Genomic DNA, 14,839 nt, shown 5'->3' on the forward strand with positions numbered 1-14,839 from the left:
ACTATAAAGTTGAAACCCTCTCTCCCAAAAAAAAAAAAAAAAAAGCTTGTCCATCTGGACTCGCTTTATTTGTTTGGACTTTAGGTGTAAAATGATAGCACTTGGGGAGGAAATAGCCAAATTGGTCAATTGGGCCAAGCTAGGCTCTAAATCACACAAGTAGACCCTAATTTCATAGGCTAATTTCATTGGATCTAGACCCTAAATCCTAAACACCCACATTCAAAGCAAACCAAAAGTACACCAACCAAGATCGAAAACCAAAAACTGTTGGGCCAATTGGTGAATAAAAAAAGATTCGCTCCATAAACAATTCGAACAAAGGACAACCTAGCTATTCTAATCAATACACAGGGACAACAACGTAAATTATACAGAACATCACAGAGATGCTGAGTCACCGTACCCAGTTGCGTGCTCTGATAAATTATTCGGTACAATTCAATGTATTGCACTTTTCTTTTGGATTTTATTATTTTATTAATAAAATTAGGTATCACTATTCAAAAAATAAATAAAAAATAAAAATGAGGTATCACTTATCATATTTAATTTTACGTTAGTTTGTAAGATTTATGTTGTAAAAGTTATAATACTATTAGCATTTTTTTATATCTTTTATAAATGAGTTTAAGAATACATCCAATCACATACCTAATTTTGCAGCTTACTAATCATATAAATTATAAGTAGTGAATACTTTTTGTTTACTATTACTTTTCGTTAACCATTCACAATTTCATAAATTAATAATTTATTAAATTAAGATTCTAAGTGAGAATAGTTTATTTTGCTGAAATTGAAATGTTTTTTACTAAAAGTACCGTAGACAAAACTAAAAGATAGTTGAAATAATATTTGAGACTTATAAATAGTATCAAAAAGTACAACAGGACCTATAAATAGTACAAAAAATAAACTAAATAGTAATTAAAAAAAACTAGCTTTTTAAGCCAATCCCAAATGCACACTAAATATAAAAATGAGTCCATATATGATACATATATATAGAATTTACTTTTATACGAGAGAAAGATGTTAAATTTATAATATTTAATTAAAACTAGAATAAGAATTCATTCAAAACTAGAGGATTTCACAACTCTAAACTTATTGAAAGTTTTTTTTTAAAAAGAGTTTCAGTCTATGACGTTCTCTTCTGATGATCTAATGATAGCTTTTTATTATTAGACTATGACACCAATCAGCTTTTTATGTAAGCGAGAATTAAACTCCAAAATTTTTATTCAACTATTAGAGATTTTACTAGTTAAGCTAATTAGAATCGACTAAACCTATTGAAAGTTGAACTATTGTAATAAACATATCTTATCGTGTCAATATATAAATAAAAAAGAAGTAAATTTGTTTGTCTCTAGCATACAATTATTATCTTAAAACTTGTCTTGTTTAAAATAACCACATGTGGGGGGTAAAAAGACCTTGAGGGGAGTATGGGCCGTTGAGTCATGCTAAGGAAGGCCGACCTGCTCTTGGGTTTAGGACTTCTTAGTACTACGGGTCGGTCCATACGCCGAGGGTCCGAGGATCCAGCCGAGGATGATTTTTCCCTTCGGACTGACACCGAAGAACCCGGGACTTCATGGTAAAGGTTAGGGAAGGACACGGACAAAACCAATGGTTAAAGGGGTTGAACCCTTGAATGTCCTAGAAGCACCGATGTTGGAAAAATGTCAAAGATAAAGGCTGCTACCTCCACATTAAAGACCCTGCACCTACCACCCTGGCCGCATTAATGGGGAAGTGACACTTAAACAGTGGAAGAGAAACTTCTGGTTACTATTCAAAGGCACTAAGAAAAGAAATATCTAGGCTAAGGGGGAGTTGGGGCAACACATGTACAAAGTATTAAAAAGAGGAGTATTTAAGGAGGAACTTGGAAGGGAAAAAGGGACGGACTTTTTGTAACCTAAAAGGAAAAAGAAACAAAGAGAAAGATATAATATAAGAACAACTCTCGGCTTACATCCGAGGAAGCTGATTTACAATATTCCTTGTTGATTCCAAGTACTTGCAATCTTTAGTTTGTCATTGAATCCTCACACACTTCTAACCTGGGTTTCAAGCCCACACTCTACAAATTCATATTGTTTAAGGCTCATTGGGTCTGAGCCCATAACTGTTCTTGGGAACAGGTACAATTGTGCACTTACACCACAAACCCCAAAAAAGGAAAAGCAAAAACACTCATCCAAAATCTATCTCTTTCATATCAATATAAAGATTGAAGTAAGAGAAACACGTTTATTACACAATAACCTAAACCCACAAAAAAAAAAATGGACCCATTGCAATCATGACACATATCTATTTTCAGGCAAATATCATAATTATAACAGGTCTAATGCACTGGAAGCACTGGACAGAAGTCGTGCCAAAAGAAAAAGAAAAAAGATAACCCTAGCTAAACTTACTTTTTTATATATATATTTTTTATTTGAATGAAACCCAAGCCAAACCAAATTGGAGGGACAAGTTTATAGATACTATTAATATATATACATGGTAGTACCAAAAAAAAATAAACACAAAAAAAAAAAAAAAAATGAAAGAAACAGAAACAGAATCACAATCAGAAACAAAAACGAGTAGTAGTAATTGTATAACAACGACGACGACGACGTCGTCGTGGGGAACATGGGAGGAGCTATTGCTAGCGTTCGCGGTTAAACGACACGGTTTCAAGGACTGGGATTCCGTCGCTACCGAGCTCAGTCTCCACTCTTTAAAACCCTCCTCCTCCTCCTCCTCTTCCCCTCCTCCTCCTCTCCCTCTTCACTGTATGAACAAGTTTCGCGACCTCAAACGCCGCTTCTCTCTCCTCTCCAACAACCAAAACGACGTCGTTGCCGATGCTAGCGAGAACGAGAACGAGAACGAGAAAGAGAACGAAGAAAACGACGTCGTTTTTTACGATGCGTGGTTGGACGAGCTCAGAAAACGCCGTGTCGCCGAGCTGAAACGTGACCTCCAACGCTACGACCTTAACATCGTGTAATTATTATTATTTTAATTAATTAATTAATATTTTTTTTGAATTTTGGATCTGAGATTTTTTTTTTTTTTTTTTGGTTTTGGTTTTTGAAGGTTGTTGGAGAAGAAGGTGAAGAAGTTGGAGGAGGAGAGAGAGAGAGGCGAGGAAAAGCCAGATCTAGAACGAGATGGATCTGGAAATGGCGAACCGGAGGAGGACGAGGTGGCTCCGGTGACCGGAGAGAATTCCGACAAGGATAATCGGTCGTTTAACGAATCGAATTCCACCGAGGGTGAGAAGTCCGGGGAGGGAGCTAAATCGGAGGGTGAACCGGTTTTAAAAACCGGTTCGGACGGGCCGGATCCGGGCAGGGAGGACGTGGAATCGGAGGAGGAGGACGTGGCGGCGGCTCAGTCCGAGTCGGAGAGGAAAGGCGGCGGCGGTGGCGACTCGTCCGAGTTGCGTACGGACTCGGCGGCGAGGGGAAGCAGCGAGGTGCAGAGCTCGTCGGCGAGCCTGACGGGGAAGAGGATGAGGCGGAGGAGGAAGGAGGTTTCCGGCGGCGTTGAGTCGCCGGAGACGGTGGAGTTGGCGGTGAAATCAGAGCCGTTGGTTGAGATTTTGGAGATAATCCGTGCGTGTGAAAACAGCTCCTTATTCGAGCGCCGACTCGAAAGCCAGGTAATTGGTCCGTTTGTTCTTCAAGGGCATTTTAGGTATTTAAAAATCATTTCTATATTTTACAATAAAAAAATTAATTTTTTTTTTTAAAACTTAATTTTTTGGATAAAGTAAATGAAATAAATAACGACAAACTAATACCCGAACTTACACAAGTAGATTCTTTGTACATGCGTGTCAAGTGTCGTTAGCGAGAAAAAAAAATAATTTTTATTTTATTTTATATATGTTTAAAAGATTTTGATATTTATTTTAAAAAATAAAATATGCATAAAAATATGAATTAGTTGTCATATCATATCTTTATTTTTAATAAATTTTAAAAAAGAGAAATGATATGTCCATAACATTTTTACAACAAATCTTAAGTGGCAGGTTGTTACTGGTTGTTATTATTGGGGCAAAAAAGTAATCTTAGTGTTAAGTTCAAATTTGAACCAATAATAACTAACCACCTATGATTTGTTGTGAAAATGTTGTAAAAATATTATGGACGTAGTACCTCTCTTTAAAAAATTATTGTGAGGAGTTGTGTTCGTGTGTTTACTTCTTAGATCAAATGTTTATTAGGAACATTGAACGTTACAGACTTACGATGATAGTGGTTTTATGATAATTTGATAGTTACCGTAAAAATAGATTTGAATTTTGGATAATTAAAATGACAAAAGTTTCTAACTATTAGGTGATAGTTATTGCATGATATTAGATAACTAAAATAGAGACAGAGTTATAGTTACTATAAAGGGAGGATGATTTGAATATTTGGACATTTAAAATGACAAATGGCTCCAACTATTAGATGACAGTAGTTTTATGATAATTCGATGGTTATAATAGAGTAAGAGTGATTTGAAAATTGAATGTCTAAAATGTCAAAAAATTTCCACTAATAACGCGGAATGCTAGAAATAATTTAAAAAAAAAAAAAGAAGGTTGAATGTGTAGGTGCATTAGGATAGTATAGAGGTTCACATGCAATGGTTTCTGTGATTTGTTGGTGGGTTTTTTATTTATATTGGACACTTTAGGTCATGTGCAGTCGAGTATTAATTATTGTCCAATAATTTAGGACCACTTTTGAATAGTTTGGCTTTGGTTTTACAACTTGGGGTTAAATGGTCTGACCCACATTTCGGTACGGGTCCATTCACCACTCCGAGAGAAAAAAAAGAAAAAAAAAGAAAAAAAGAAGAAGCAGCATGCCGCATGCGCGTGAATTACTTACCACAATTTCGTCCTACCTTCTCCAAACTCCAAAGGATACTCTGGTACAAGCCAAGGTAGATAAGGAATGCTTCTCCAAAAAAAAAAAAAAAAAAAAGTAGATAAGAAAAAGTCATTGACCAATTGAGAGAGTTATGAGAGGAGTCAAGTTTAGGTCCAGTGTCCAATGATATTAGACTCGTTAAGATGATAATATGTGTTTACATTTGAATACGTATCATCATTTGATTCAGTTCAGTACACTGGATACATAAGACCTAAACTAAGCCTTTATGACAACTCCAGTAGCGGTTAACGATGTTAAGTCAAGAAGGCTTGTTTACCAATTTTACGTTTTTTTTTTGTTAAAAGATAGTTGTTAAAAGTTCTTTGAGAGTCTAACTATTTCTTCGAGAATCTAATACTCATACATATTAAATAATTATTTTTTGAGAGTCTTACTATTCTTTGGGAGTCTCATACTTATATTATTAAATAATTACAAGGAATAGTTGTTTGGGACTATTTCATGATGTTGGAGTCATGTAGATTTAATAAAATCTTAGAAACCGGACCACCTCTTTGAAATTATAATTATTCAATATTTTGAGTTTTATCATAAATTTAATTAGTGAAATTCATTGATTTAAGAAGGAAATAAATATTATTTTGGAACTATCCAATAATTACTAGGGTTTTTGAAAATTTGCATCCATATGAAGACAATGAAATTTTGCATGCTGATTTCATAACAGTTGGATAGTCTTGGATAAAATAGCTGACGTGTGGTGTAAATTATAATTCGAAATTTAAAATTTTCATGTTTTATATACCAAATTCTATAATTTATTGAATCAAGTCATGAACCCACTTTTTGTTCCTTTTACCCAAAAGAAGATAATAGAATTATTTGTTTGTTTCCTCTTTATATAGGAAAGTAACAAATATATTTTGGGACAAAACAAAGTGACGTCGTTCCGATTTCTCACACACGAACCACTTTGGAGGGCTAGGAAAAAAAGAGCAATTTTTTTTTTTTGGGGGATTAAAAAAAAATTAAAAAAAATTTGTCGCTTAAAATAGTGCAACGTGGTCGTGTAGCTTCTTTACTTTTTAATCGGAAATACGTGGCATACATGCGGTGCATGTCAACCTCCACGGACCCACTTGGCGTGTCTTCTTTATGTCTTTGCCTTGTTTTAACGTCCCAACCGTTCATATTTCTTTGGTCTTTTGTGTTGGAATAATTGCTACTTTTTTTTATTATAAAGAAGAATGAATAATTGGTACTTTGATACGGAAAAGTATTTTGTATAAATTAATATCATATTATTTGTATCAAAATTTAATAAATGAGAGATTTGTGTATAAAAGTAACTGAATTTTTTGTTGATATTTTTTACACTTATTGAATTTTGATACTGCTAAGATATATCATTTGATACTAAATGCTTTTGGCAGAGAAAGTTAGGCCAACTGTTAGGAGCTTTTATGAGGTTTTTCCCCTTACCTATAGGTTTGAGGATGGAGATAATTCGTATCAAAACAGTTTTCTAGATAAGAAAAATGAATGTTTAAAGTTTTTGATAAGCTCCTTCGAAATATTTTTAAGATTTTTTAAATGTAGTTTTGATAAACACGTGTATCCTCATGTAGCTATTAATGCTTGAAAGCGAGCGTGATTTTTCCTACTCAATTGACTATAAAAAGGGTAGTTCTAGAAGGAGCTCACGGCAACAAGACTAGAGTTTGAAATAACCTCTTATTCTTTTTTTTTTATTAAGTCTTTGTTTGGCTAGCTTAGTTATCCATTTATTTTATTATTTAGCTTATTTTTTGTATTATGTACCTTACAGAATTTTTCGGTACTATTCATGGGTCATACTGTATTATTTCAATTAATATTTATTTTTATTTATATTATTTTTAGCAAAAAATTTTCAATTTTAATAAAATAAGTAGATCCTAAGAATTTTTTTTTTGTCATCATAATTTTCAAAGTGTAATTAATTAAGTAGTTAAAACTAGTATATATATATATAGTCTTCGTTTGAATTTAGAACCTCTGGTTTTTGCTTGGGACAAGGTCTTTTTCTATTTATTTTATAAAAAAATTATAATGTATTTGGTAGCGACAAGGTGGTGGTTTTCACTTTTCACTTGTTTACCGTGTGTGTGAGTATTTCCATGCAACGTGCTTAATTGGTTGCCGTGAAAGAGGCTCATGAGTTGGTTGATGTTGTGTCATCATTATCACTCTACCTAAATGTTTTATAAAACCTGATCATCTCATTGACTTTCTGGTTTTGTGGGCCTACCAAGGCAAAAAAAAAGAGGGAAAAAAAATGGGCCCCCAATTTTCCATTTATCGTTCGAAATGCTTCTCGATTTTGATGTATCCCTTTAGGGCCATAACTCGGACCAAAAAACCAGAGATGCTTTCAATTACATGAACTGTACATTTCATTGTTAAAATTGGCTTTAGCCCGTTTGGAAAAAACAATACTTCTGCCCATTCTGCAAAGTGCAAAAGAACTATATATTTATTAGGCAAAACTTACGTAGTTGCTGTTTTTTAGGTTTTTTTTTTAAGATTATTTCATATGACTATTTAACTTAAAAAATACACTTTAATCTATGAAAAAAAGTTACGTGGTAGAATCTTAAGAAATGAATTTAAAGAATTGACATTTAAGTATTGTAACTAAGTCTTGCTTTTATTTATTTGGTTGTATTTATGACGAGTAAAATTTACACATTACAAAACTTAAGATAAAAAATCTTACATAAAAAAAAAAGTTTTAGTCTTTTAGTTTTACTTTTTTTTTTGGCTGGATAGTGTACTATACTACTATATATTCAACAACTTTAACATTATTATTTGAATGATAGGTATCATTTATATAAATTATGGTGGGTTTTGTTGGTTGAAAGAGTTCTCTACCTGTTATCAAGTTCTTTGAAGAAACAGTATATTTGTTGATGAAATTTCAAAAGGAACAAAATGAGAAACAAATTTTGTCTAATTACTTTGCAGGAAACTGACAATTACAAAAACATGGTCCGGCAACACTTGGATTTGGAAACAATACAAAGCAAACTTCAAAAGGGCACCTATTCCTCTAGCACCCTCACATTCTACCGGGACCTCTTGCTCCTCTTCAACAATGCCACCATATTCTTCCCCAAATCCTCCATTGAATTAACCACTGCCCACCAACTTCGCCACCTTGTGTTAAACAAAATCAAGAATAAAATCCCAAAACCAAACCCAAAAGAAGATTCACCTCCACCTTCCCCTTCACCTTCACCAGTAACAATAACAATACCAGCAAAAACACCAACACCAAATGCAATTCCAGAACCTAAACCTGAACTAGAAAGAACTGATTCATTGCTTGCAAAACAGAAGTCATCAGCTCCTATAATAGTTTGCCGTAAACGAAGTTCCATGTCAGCTAAACCTTCCTCTGCTGTCTTTGGTCAAAAGGACAAGCAAGTGAGTGATGAGAAGAAGTCGGTTATTGATATAAAGCCACCTCCAATTAAGCCCTCTTCCACCAATACAGTGGAAGACAATAGTGTGATTAAAACTCACTCGAAAGAGAAGCCTATCACTGGAGCTAGAAGCTTAAGAAGGGGCAACAAGAACTTGACAAACAATGTTAGTGCTTCTAGCAAGAAACAAAGCACGAGTCCTGGATCAAAAGCCAGTTCAGGTAACAAAGTAGAGAGTTCCAAAACTGACAAGAAGAAAATTGAAGCATTGCCATTGGAGAAAAAGCGAAGTGCCGCGGATTTCTTGAAAAGGATTAAGAGTGGTGGTGGTAGTAGTAAAGAGCAGAAAAGGAAACTTAGTGGGAAGGAAGATAATAGTAGGAAAGAGAGGGGGTTGAGGCAAAGTAGCGATAAGAAACTTGTAAAGGAGGAGAGTAGTCCATCAAAGAGGAGTGTTGGAAGGCCACCAAAAAGGGCAGCCGAGGTGAGCCCAGTTTCAGCGAAGCGTGGAAAGAACAGTGGGGGAAAGGAAGCGGCGGCCTCGAATCGGCCAAGAAAGCGGGCTAGGAGGTGATGAAAATGGCTTCTGCGGTTGGTTTTGTATATTATGTAACTTTAGGTTAAAATTATTTACCACTGATTAGTATTTGTAGATCTTTGGGTGCCTATGAGACTTAGCTCAAATGGTATCTTCTTCTCTCTTAGAAGCTAGGAAAGCTAAGATGAGGTCGTGGATTTAAGACCTATTGATGTATGTGTAACTTGAAAAAAGAAAGTAGTTTGTAGACCGTCTGGTCTCTGTAAGTTGTATTTTTTCCTTTTGCCTGTTGGTAGGTACAATGTGTTTCAGACGGAATGCATGACTAGTGTGTACTGTTGTTTAGTTTGTGAATGAATTCATCCTTTTCCAATGCTCTATAACTCTCAAAGTACATAGCCATTGGATACAAAAATCTTTAAAAAGCATGATGAAAATGAGAGTTAGTCATAGGCATCGTAATAGATCAGAAACAAGGAGTTGCTTCAATCCTATGTGCATGATGTTTGTGCAAAGTGGTCGGATTATCAAACCAAAAAGCAAAAAGAAAAAGAAAGACTAGTGAAGTAATCTCTTTAGATTATGGCTAAAGTGATGGTCAAGATGACTCGTACATCCAATAGTATGAAAGAAATTCAGCAAAAGCACCCTCCATTTTTCTTGAATTTGAGCAGGGTTGATTACGATTAAAGTGTGATTTCAACTAGGTCTTTCTAAAGCTTAACCAAACCCGAGCTTGAACATGCCCAGCAAGTATGAGCCTGCTTCATTCACACCACTTCAGGCATAGTAGGAATTAAGAAACAAACCCAGCTACGTTTGCATAAATAATTTAAAAAAAAAAAATTTAAATAAAGCATAATGTTCATCAAATATGGTCTCACTTGCCATACAAATTTTCCATATAGACAAATCTTACTGTATTTACTTATAAAGTCTTTTTCTTTATATATGAGAATATTGAGGTGCAGCAATGCAGAATTCGTGTCTCTTGCTAATGTAATGGTCCCATTGGAATTGTCCAATCTACAAAATAGTGAAAATACAAATCATAGAGATTAAAGTACATGTAACTTCTGGTTTTTAAGGAATCTAGCATTGGAGAGTTTGGCGTTTATCAGAAATTAACCCATCTAATCATTTTCTCACACTTCCCCCCACTCTGCATATAGGTATCATATTTGTTTCAACAACATAAACGTTAGCCTAGCCATATGAAAAATCTGCAGAATACTGTTATATGGTCTGCAGTTTGTGATAGTCTCCATGACTTCTTGTTCAAATCTTCTCCGTCTTCTCTGGACATCACCATTGAATAACATATTTTGCACAAAAGTCAGGTGTTGTGATCACTAATGAAACTGCTCTTAGTTTGTTGTATTTGTTCATGCACTTTTTTTCCTCTTTATGTGGAACCTGCAAGAACAGCAGCATGGAAAATTAGAGAAGGCAAGGGAGGGAAAGATGGTGGAGAGGGGGTGGAAATTGTTTAATTCTATTTTCTACATGGGATCCTTCTCTTACCCATGTCCTGCTACCATCCAAGTCAGGAAGTGTGGCAAACAGAACTGCAAAATTGCACGAGCCACGTGAATTGAAGGATGTTTAATCCTTAGTGTTGATAGATGCTGCCACAAAAAGAACAACATGAAATACACTTCATTTCTAATTCAAGCAATGAAGCAAAGAGAAGCATTAACATGATGTGATGCAAAAAGCAGGAGGAAGATAACTCACAGACAGAGGGCCAGGTGAAAATTCCATGTAAGGTTGGTAAGTGTCAATCATTTTTGATGCCATTCTGCTAGCTGCATGCACTGTGCTAATACGGAACATTCTTTTCTTCTCGTATCTATTCATGATGAAGCCACAGAATTAGAATGCAGGGTAACCAAGTAAGAGTTTTTTCTCCCACTAAGACAGATTACCTTCTAAGTGTTGGGGCAATTTCATAAGACTGTTGAACATCTGAGCCACTTTTGGCCAACTTATCAAGCTCAAGTATAAGCTGGTAACAGTCCTGCAGATATAATTGTTACCATAATGAGCCTATAGGAACTTGGAAGAGATATTTATCACCAACCTCAGGCATCCATTAGTAATAAATTTCATTTGCAATCTATCTGCATTTTCTGAGTACCAATGACCAAAGTATCCAGTAGCCATGCCAGATAATTTTCATTGCATTTGACAGGACATGGTTATGCTTAAATGAATATATAACAAAAGAATGCTACATAAAAATAGAATTTCACGAGAACATTCATTTCTCAAAATCCTAAAATTATCCATTTCAGAAATGGTTCTAATAAAATTACTTTGTTGCCATGAGAAACAAATAACAAGGGTTATCCACATGCTCCTTAGAATGTCTAAGTAGCTAGAGAGTATATACATCTATTCACAGATAAGATACCTCAATTGCCATGCAACCCCCTTGACCAAAATTAGGCTGCATAGGATGAGCAGCATCACCTAACAGGGTAACTCGTCCATTTCCCCAGCTGTAGATCATGTCCCTGTCGTAGATGTCTCTCCGCAAAATCATGTGCTCAGGTGTTTCCCTGATTAAAGTAATCACTTCATTACACCAGTTTCCGAACAGCTCCAGAAGCCTCTTCTTTTTACCTGCGACATTTAATGCATGAATACATGTAATTGACTCTTATTAGTCTGTTAAGGATCCATAGCCAATCCCAAAATTTTAGGACTAAGGCCTCTTCGTTAGTTGTTTCAGTTACGTAAGTGAGATGAACTTAGTTAGCCAAAACATTATCATGAGAGAGAGAGAGAGAGAGAGAGAGAGAGAGAGAGAGAGAGAGTTACCTTTGGGAGGATCGGTATTTCTTTGGGGTTCCTTATGGAAGGCATACCATTGCATTTTCCCATTCCCAACATCTGAAGCAACAAAGTACTGATTCAATCCTAGGAACACCCGATACCTTCAAACAGAACACTAAAATAAACAAACAAACAGAATGCATAACTACTCAGCATCTCTACATATTCTTATGTCATTTTAAATACATCTATAAGCTAAGGTTGTGAATATAAAACCAGGTAACATACCCTACAATATCGATATATGGTGGCACAAAGTTAGTTAGTCCACTATAGCATGTATAACTTGAATAATTTGCTTCCTGCTCCCCAAATAATTTTGAACGCACCTAAAGGGAAAGTTGAACAATAATTTGAAACTTGAAAGTGAGGAAGAAGAAATATTGCGTTGGAGTTCAATGATAAAGAAGGGTTAGATAACATACTATTGACCAAATTCCATCTGCTCCAACTAATATATCTCCATCATACTGCTGTCCATCTTGAAGTATAGCTGTTACCTAATAAACCATGAAAGGGCAATGAAATACATACAGAAATTGGTTTATTAGAATTCAAGTTGTTAAAACATTCCAAAACCTTGTTGGGGTCTTCCATGAAGTCCACAACTTTAGACTTGTTTCTCACAATTTCAGACCCAACTGCATTGATTAAGATGTCTTGCAATTCCATCCTACATATTACTTGAGTGATAGGAAGTCCCTTCCTTACAGCAGGAGTAAAAAGGTCTAACTTAGTAAACCTGAAGCAGAAGGGACACAGAAATTTTGACATCAATTACCAGCAAATAAACACTAATTTAACTTCTAAGAGGGTCTTATGGGAATAAGAACCATAAATTTGACAACATGCATTAACTGTCATGACTAATAGCTATTCAACTAATGGTGGGTATCTTTGCTTATGACATTCAGCACTCTTTTAAGTACAGTTCCTAACGCATACTTTAGATTCTTCAATTGAATACAACCACATGATCAGTATAAATAATGGTATCTTTTTCAAGGACAATTAAATTCAATGATGTAGTTTGTTGGTCAAAGCAACCATATGGTTAAATTTAATTGGAGAACATAAGCTACAACACCAAAGAACTGTCGATCTGAGAAAATCAACTACATGAAAAGCCAGCCAAAGAGCTTAATAGGCAATCAAGAAAGACTATGAGAGAAAAGGTCACCACTTACCATTCACCAGAGACACCATCTGCAAGGCCATTGATCCTATTGCCAGTAACACAACCTGCTTTCATAATTTGCTCAGCAACATTCTCATCTATCTCTTGCAACACAGCCAAAGCACTACTTAAGAGTTGAATAGGACCACGGTGCCTACCCTCCCCTCTCACTGCACTCAAATCCTTCTCAAAAACCTTTACTTCAAACCCTCTATGCTTTGCAGCCAGAGCCAAGACTAGCCCCCCTATGCCCCCACCTGCTATCAGAATCTTAAGTCTCTTTCTTTCTTCACTTTTCTTTTCATCTGACTTTAGATCATCATTACCACCTTCACATCTAGCAAAATAGCTTCTCATACTGGCTTTTTTGGCTCCAAGGTGAGGAATTTTATTATATGTCTGGTTTTGATTGCATGGATTAAGGTACAAAAGAGATGCCATTCTTGTTCAAGAAACAAAATGTTAGAACATATGCTTAATGGGGTGCTGTGTTTATTAGGAAAGCAACGAGTTGACAGTCACTGTATAACACGTGTACTTTTGCCTGTTATGCAATGCATGAGGTAGGTCCGTTGAAAAGACTTCTTGTTCTCAGATGGTGCTAACCAAACTATACGCACCAAAGGCAAGGAAAAGTCCAGAGATAACAATTATATCTAGGAATTCACAAAAAGAAAAAAGTTAAGAATGGTAAGAACCGAGTCATGTTATTGATTTCTACGTAGATTCAATATTGACAACATTTTATTATCTTTCACTGATAAGTTGTTGCTTCAATTGTTATGAAAAATATTATGCCGACAGATTTCTTGTTAAGACTTTCAATTTATTCTAATTTTTATTTAGATATAAGACATATAATATTTAAAAATCAAATGCAAAATGAAAATGAGAAGGAAATGGAGGATTTAGTGGGACAGATCCTTTCTCAAAGATGTGCTACAGCTTTAAAAAAAAAAAAAAAAGTGCTCGACTTTTTATGACAAACATTCATCAAGAAATGAATAAAAATGTGGGAGGCATGGAGCACATAAATAAGGAGTCATTGGCTCATTGCAAGTGAATTAAGTGCGAAAATATTTTAAAAGATAAGATCTTTAGCAATATATTAAAGGGTTTCATTTGCTTCAGTTCCCTTTTTGGTAAACAATTTGCTTCCATTTTCACATGCTGCTTAGTGAAGCCTATAAAATATTGGACGGGTCTGGTATAATATCCAATACACTAGCACGCACATGCCAAACTCAATAATATTAATGTTTCAAAAGAACTATCATTCCAATAGAAACATTGAACCATGATTTATTTACTTGTTTCAATACTGTTTTCCTTGTAGTCTTTCTAAAAGCAGATAAAAAGTGGGGAAGTTACTTCAAGTAAAATTAATGTCACTTTCTTGATTTGTTTGAAGGGTAACATGAATGAGATGTAAAAGATGCACATTGTCTGAGCATAGTTAAAGTTCAATGGATGACACATGTTCTAATTTGTTTGGAGAGAAGAGCTGTCTACTAAGAAATAATTGCATGGTGGGGCCGGCCTAAAGACTGCATATTGAGCTTTTGGTCCTCATAAGTCACTGTCACACAAAAGGGTGAGCATAGAGCTTGGCTTATTGGGAAGTTATTAAAAATACGTTTATCTTGCCATTTAATTGAAAGTATTTTCTTTTATTTTCTATCTATTTTTGGAGAAACAAATGTACTAGAGATTACCAACTATTTACAGAAAACAGGATATATATATATATATATATCTCCTGCTAAGTGGTTGCCCAAAACTTTTATTAAAATTTTAGTACTAAGAAAATAAAATTGCTATTGTCCGATATAAATAAATAATAAAGATTAAAGTACTCATCAAAACAAATAAGTAGTACCTGGTACTAAATAGAAGATGAGGT

General features: G+C 34.9%; 2 protein-coding genes across 2 annotated transcripts; one reads left to right on the forward strand and one right to left on the reverse strand.

Moving 5' to 3' along the window:
* The first annotated feature begins 2,525 nt into the window (after window positions 1–2,525).
* Window positions 2,526–9,301, forward strand: LOC142617113 (uncharacterized). Its single transcript, XM_075789812.1, has 3 exons — window positions 2,526–3,015; window positions 3,109–3,676; window positions 7,920–9,301. The coding sequence occupies exons 1-3, from the start codon at window positions 2,567–2,569 to the stop codon at window positions 8,952–8,954; spliced, it is 2,052 nt and encodes a 683-aa protein (XP_075645927.1). The 5' UTR covers window positions 2,526–2,566; the 3' UTR covers window positions 8,955–9,301.
* Window positions 9,302–9,841: 540 nt separating this feature from the next.
* On the reverse strand, window positions 9,842–13,454 carry LOC142614683 (zeaxanthin epoxidase, chloroplastic-like). Its single transcript, XM_075787241.1, has 10 exons — window positions 12,947–13,454; window positions 12,339–12,501; window positions 12,185–12,259; window positions 11,988–12,088; window positions 11,745–11,860; window positions 11,335–11,546; window positions 10,847–10,938; window positions 10,656–10,770; window positions 10,443–10,546; window positions 9,842–10,334 (listed from the first exon to the last, which is right to left on the reverse strand). The coding sequence occupies exons 1-10, from the start codon at window positions 13,375–13,377 to the stop codon at window positions 10,304–10,306; spliced, it is 1,440 nt and encodes a 479-aa protein (XP_075643356.1). The 5' UTR covers window positions 13,378–13,454; the 3' UTR covers window positions 9,842–10,303.
* Window positions 13,455–14,839: the final 1,385 nt, after the last annotated feature.

The sequence above is a fragment of the Castanea sativa genome, chromosome 11 (genome assembly GCF_040712315.1).
Source record: "Castanea sativa cultivar Marrone di Chiusa Pesio chromosome 11, ASM4071231v1".
Taxonomy (NCBI): domain Eukaryota; kingdom Viridiplantae; phylum Streptophyta; class Magnoliopsida; order Fagales; family Fagaceae; genus Castanea; species Castanea sativa.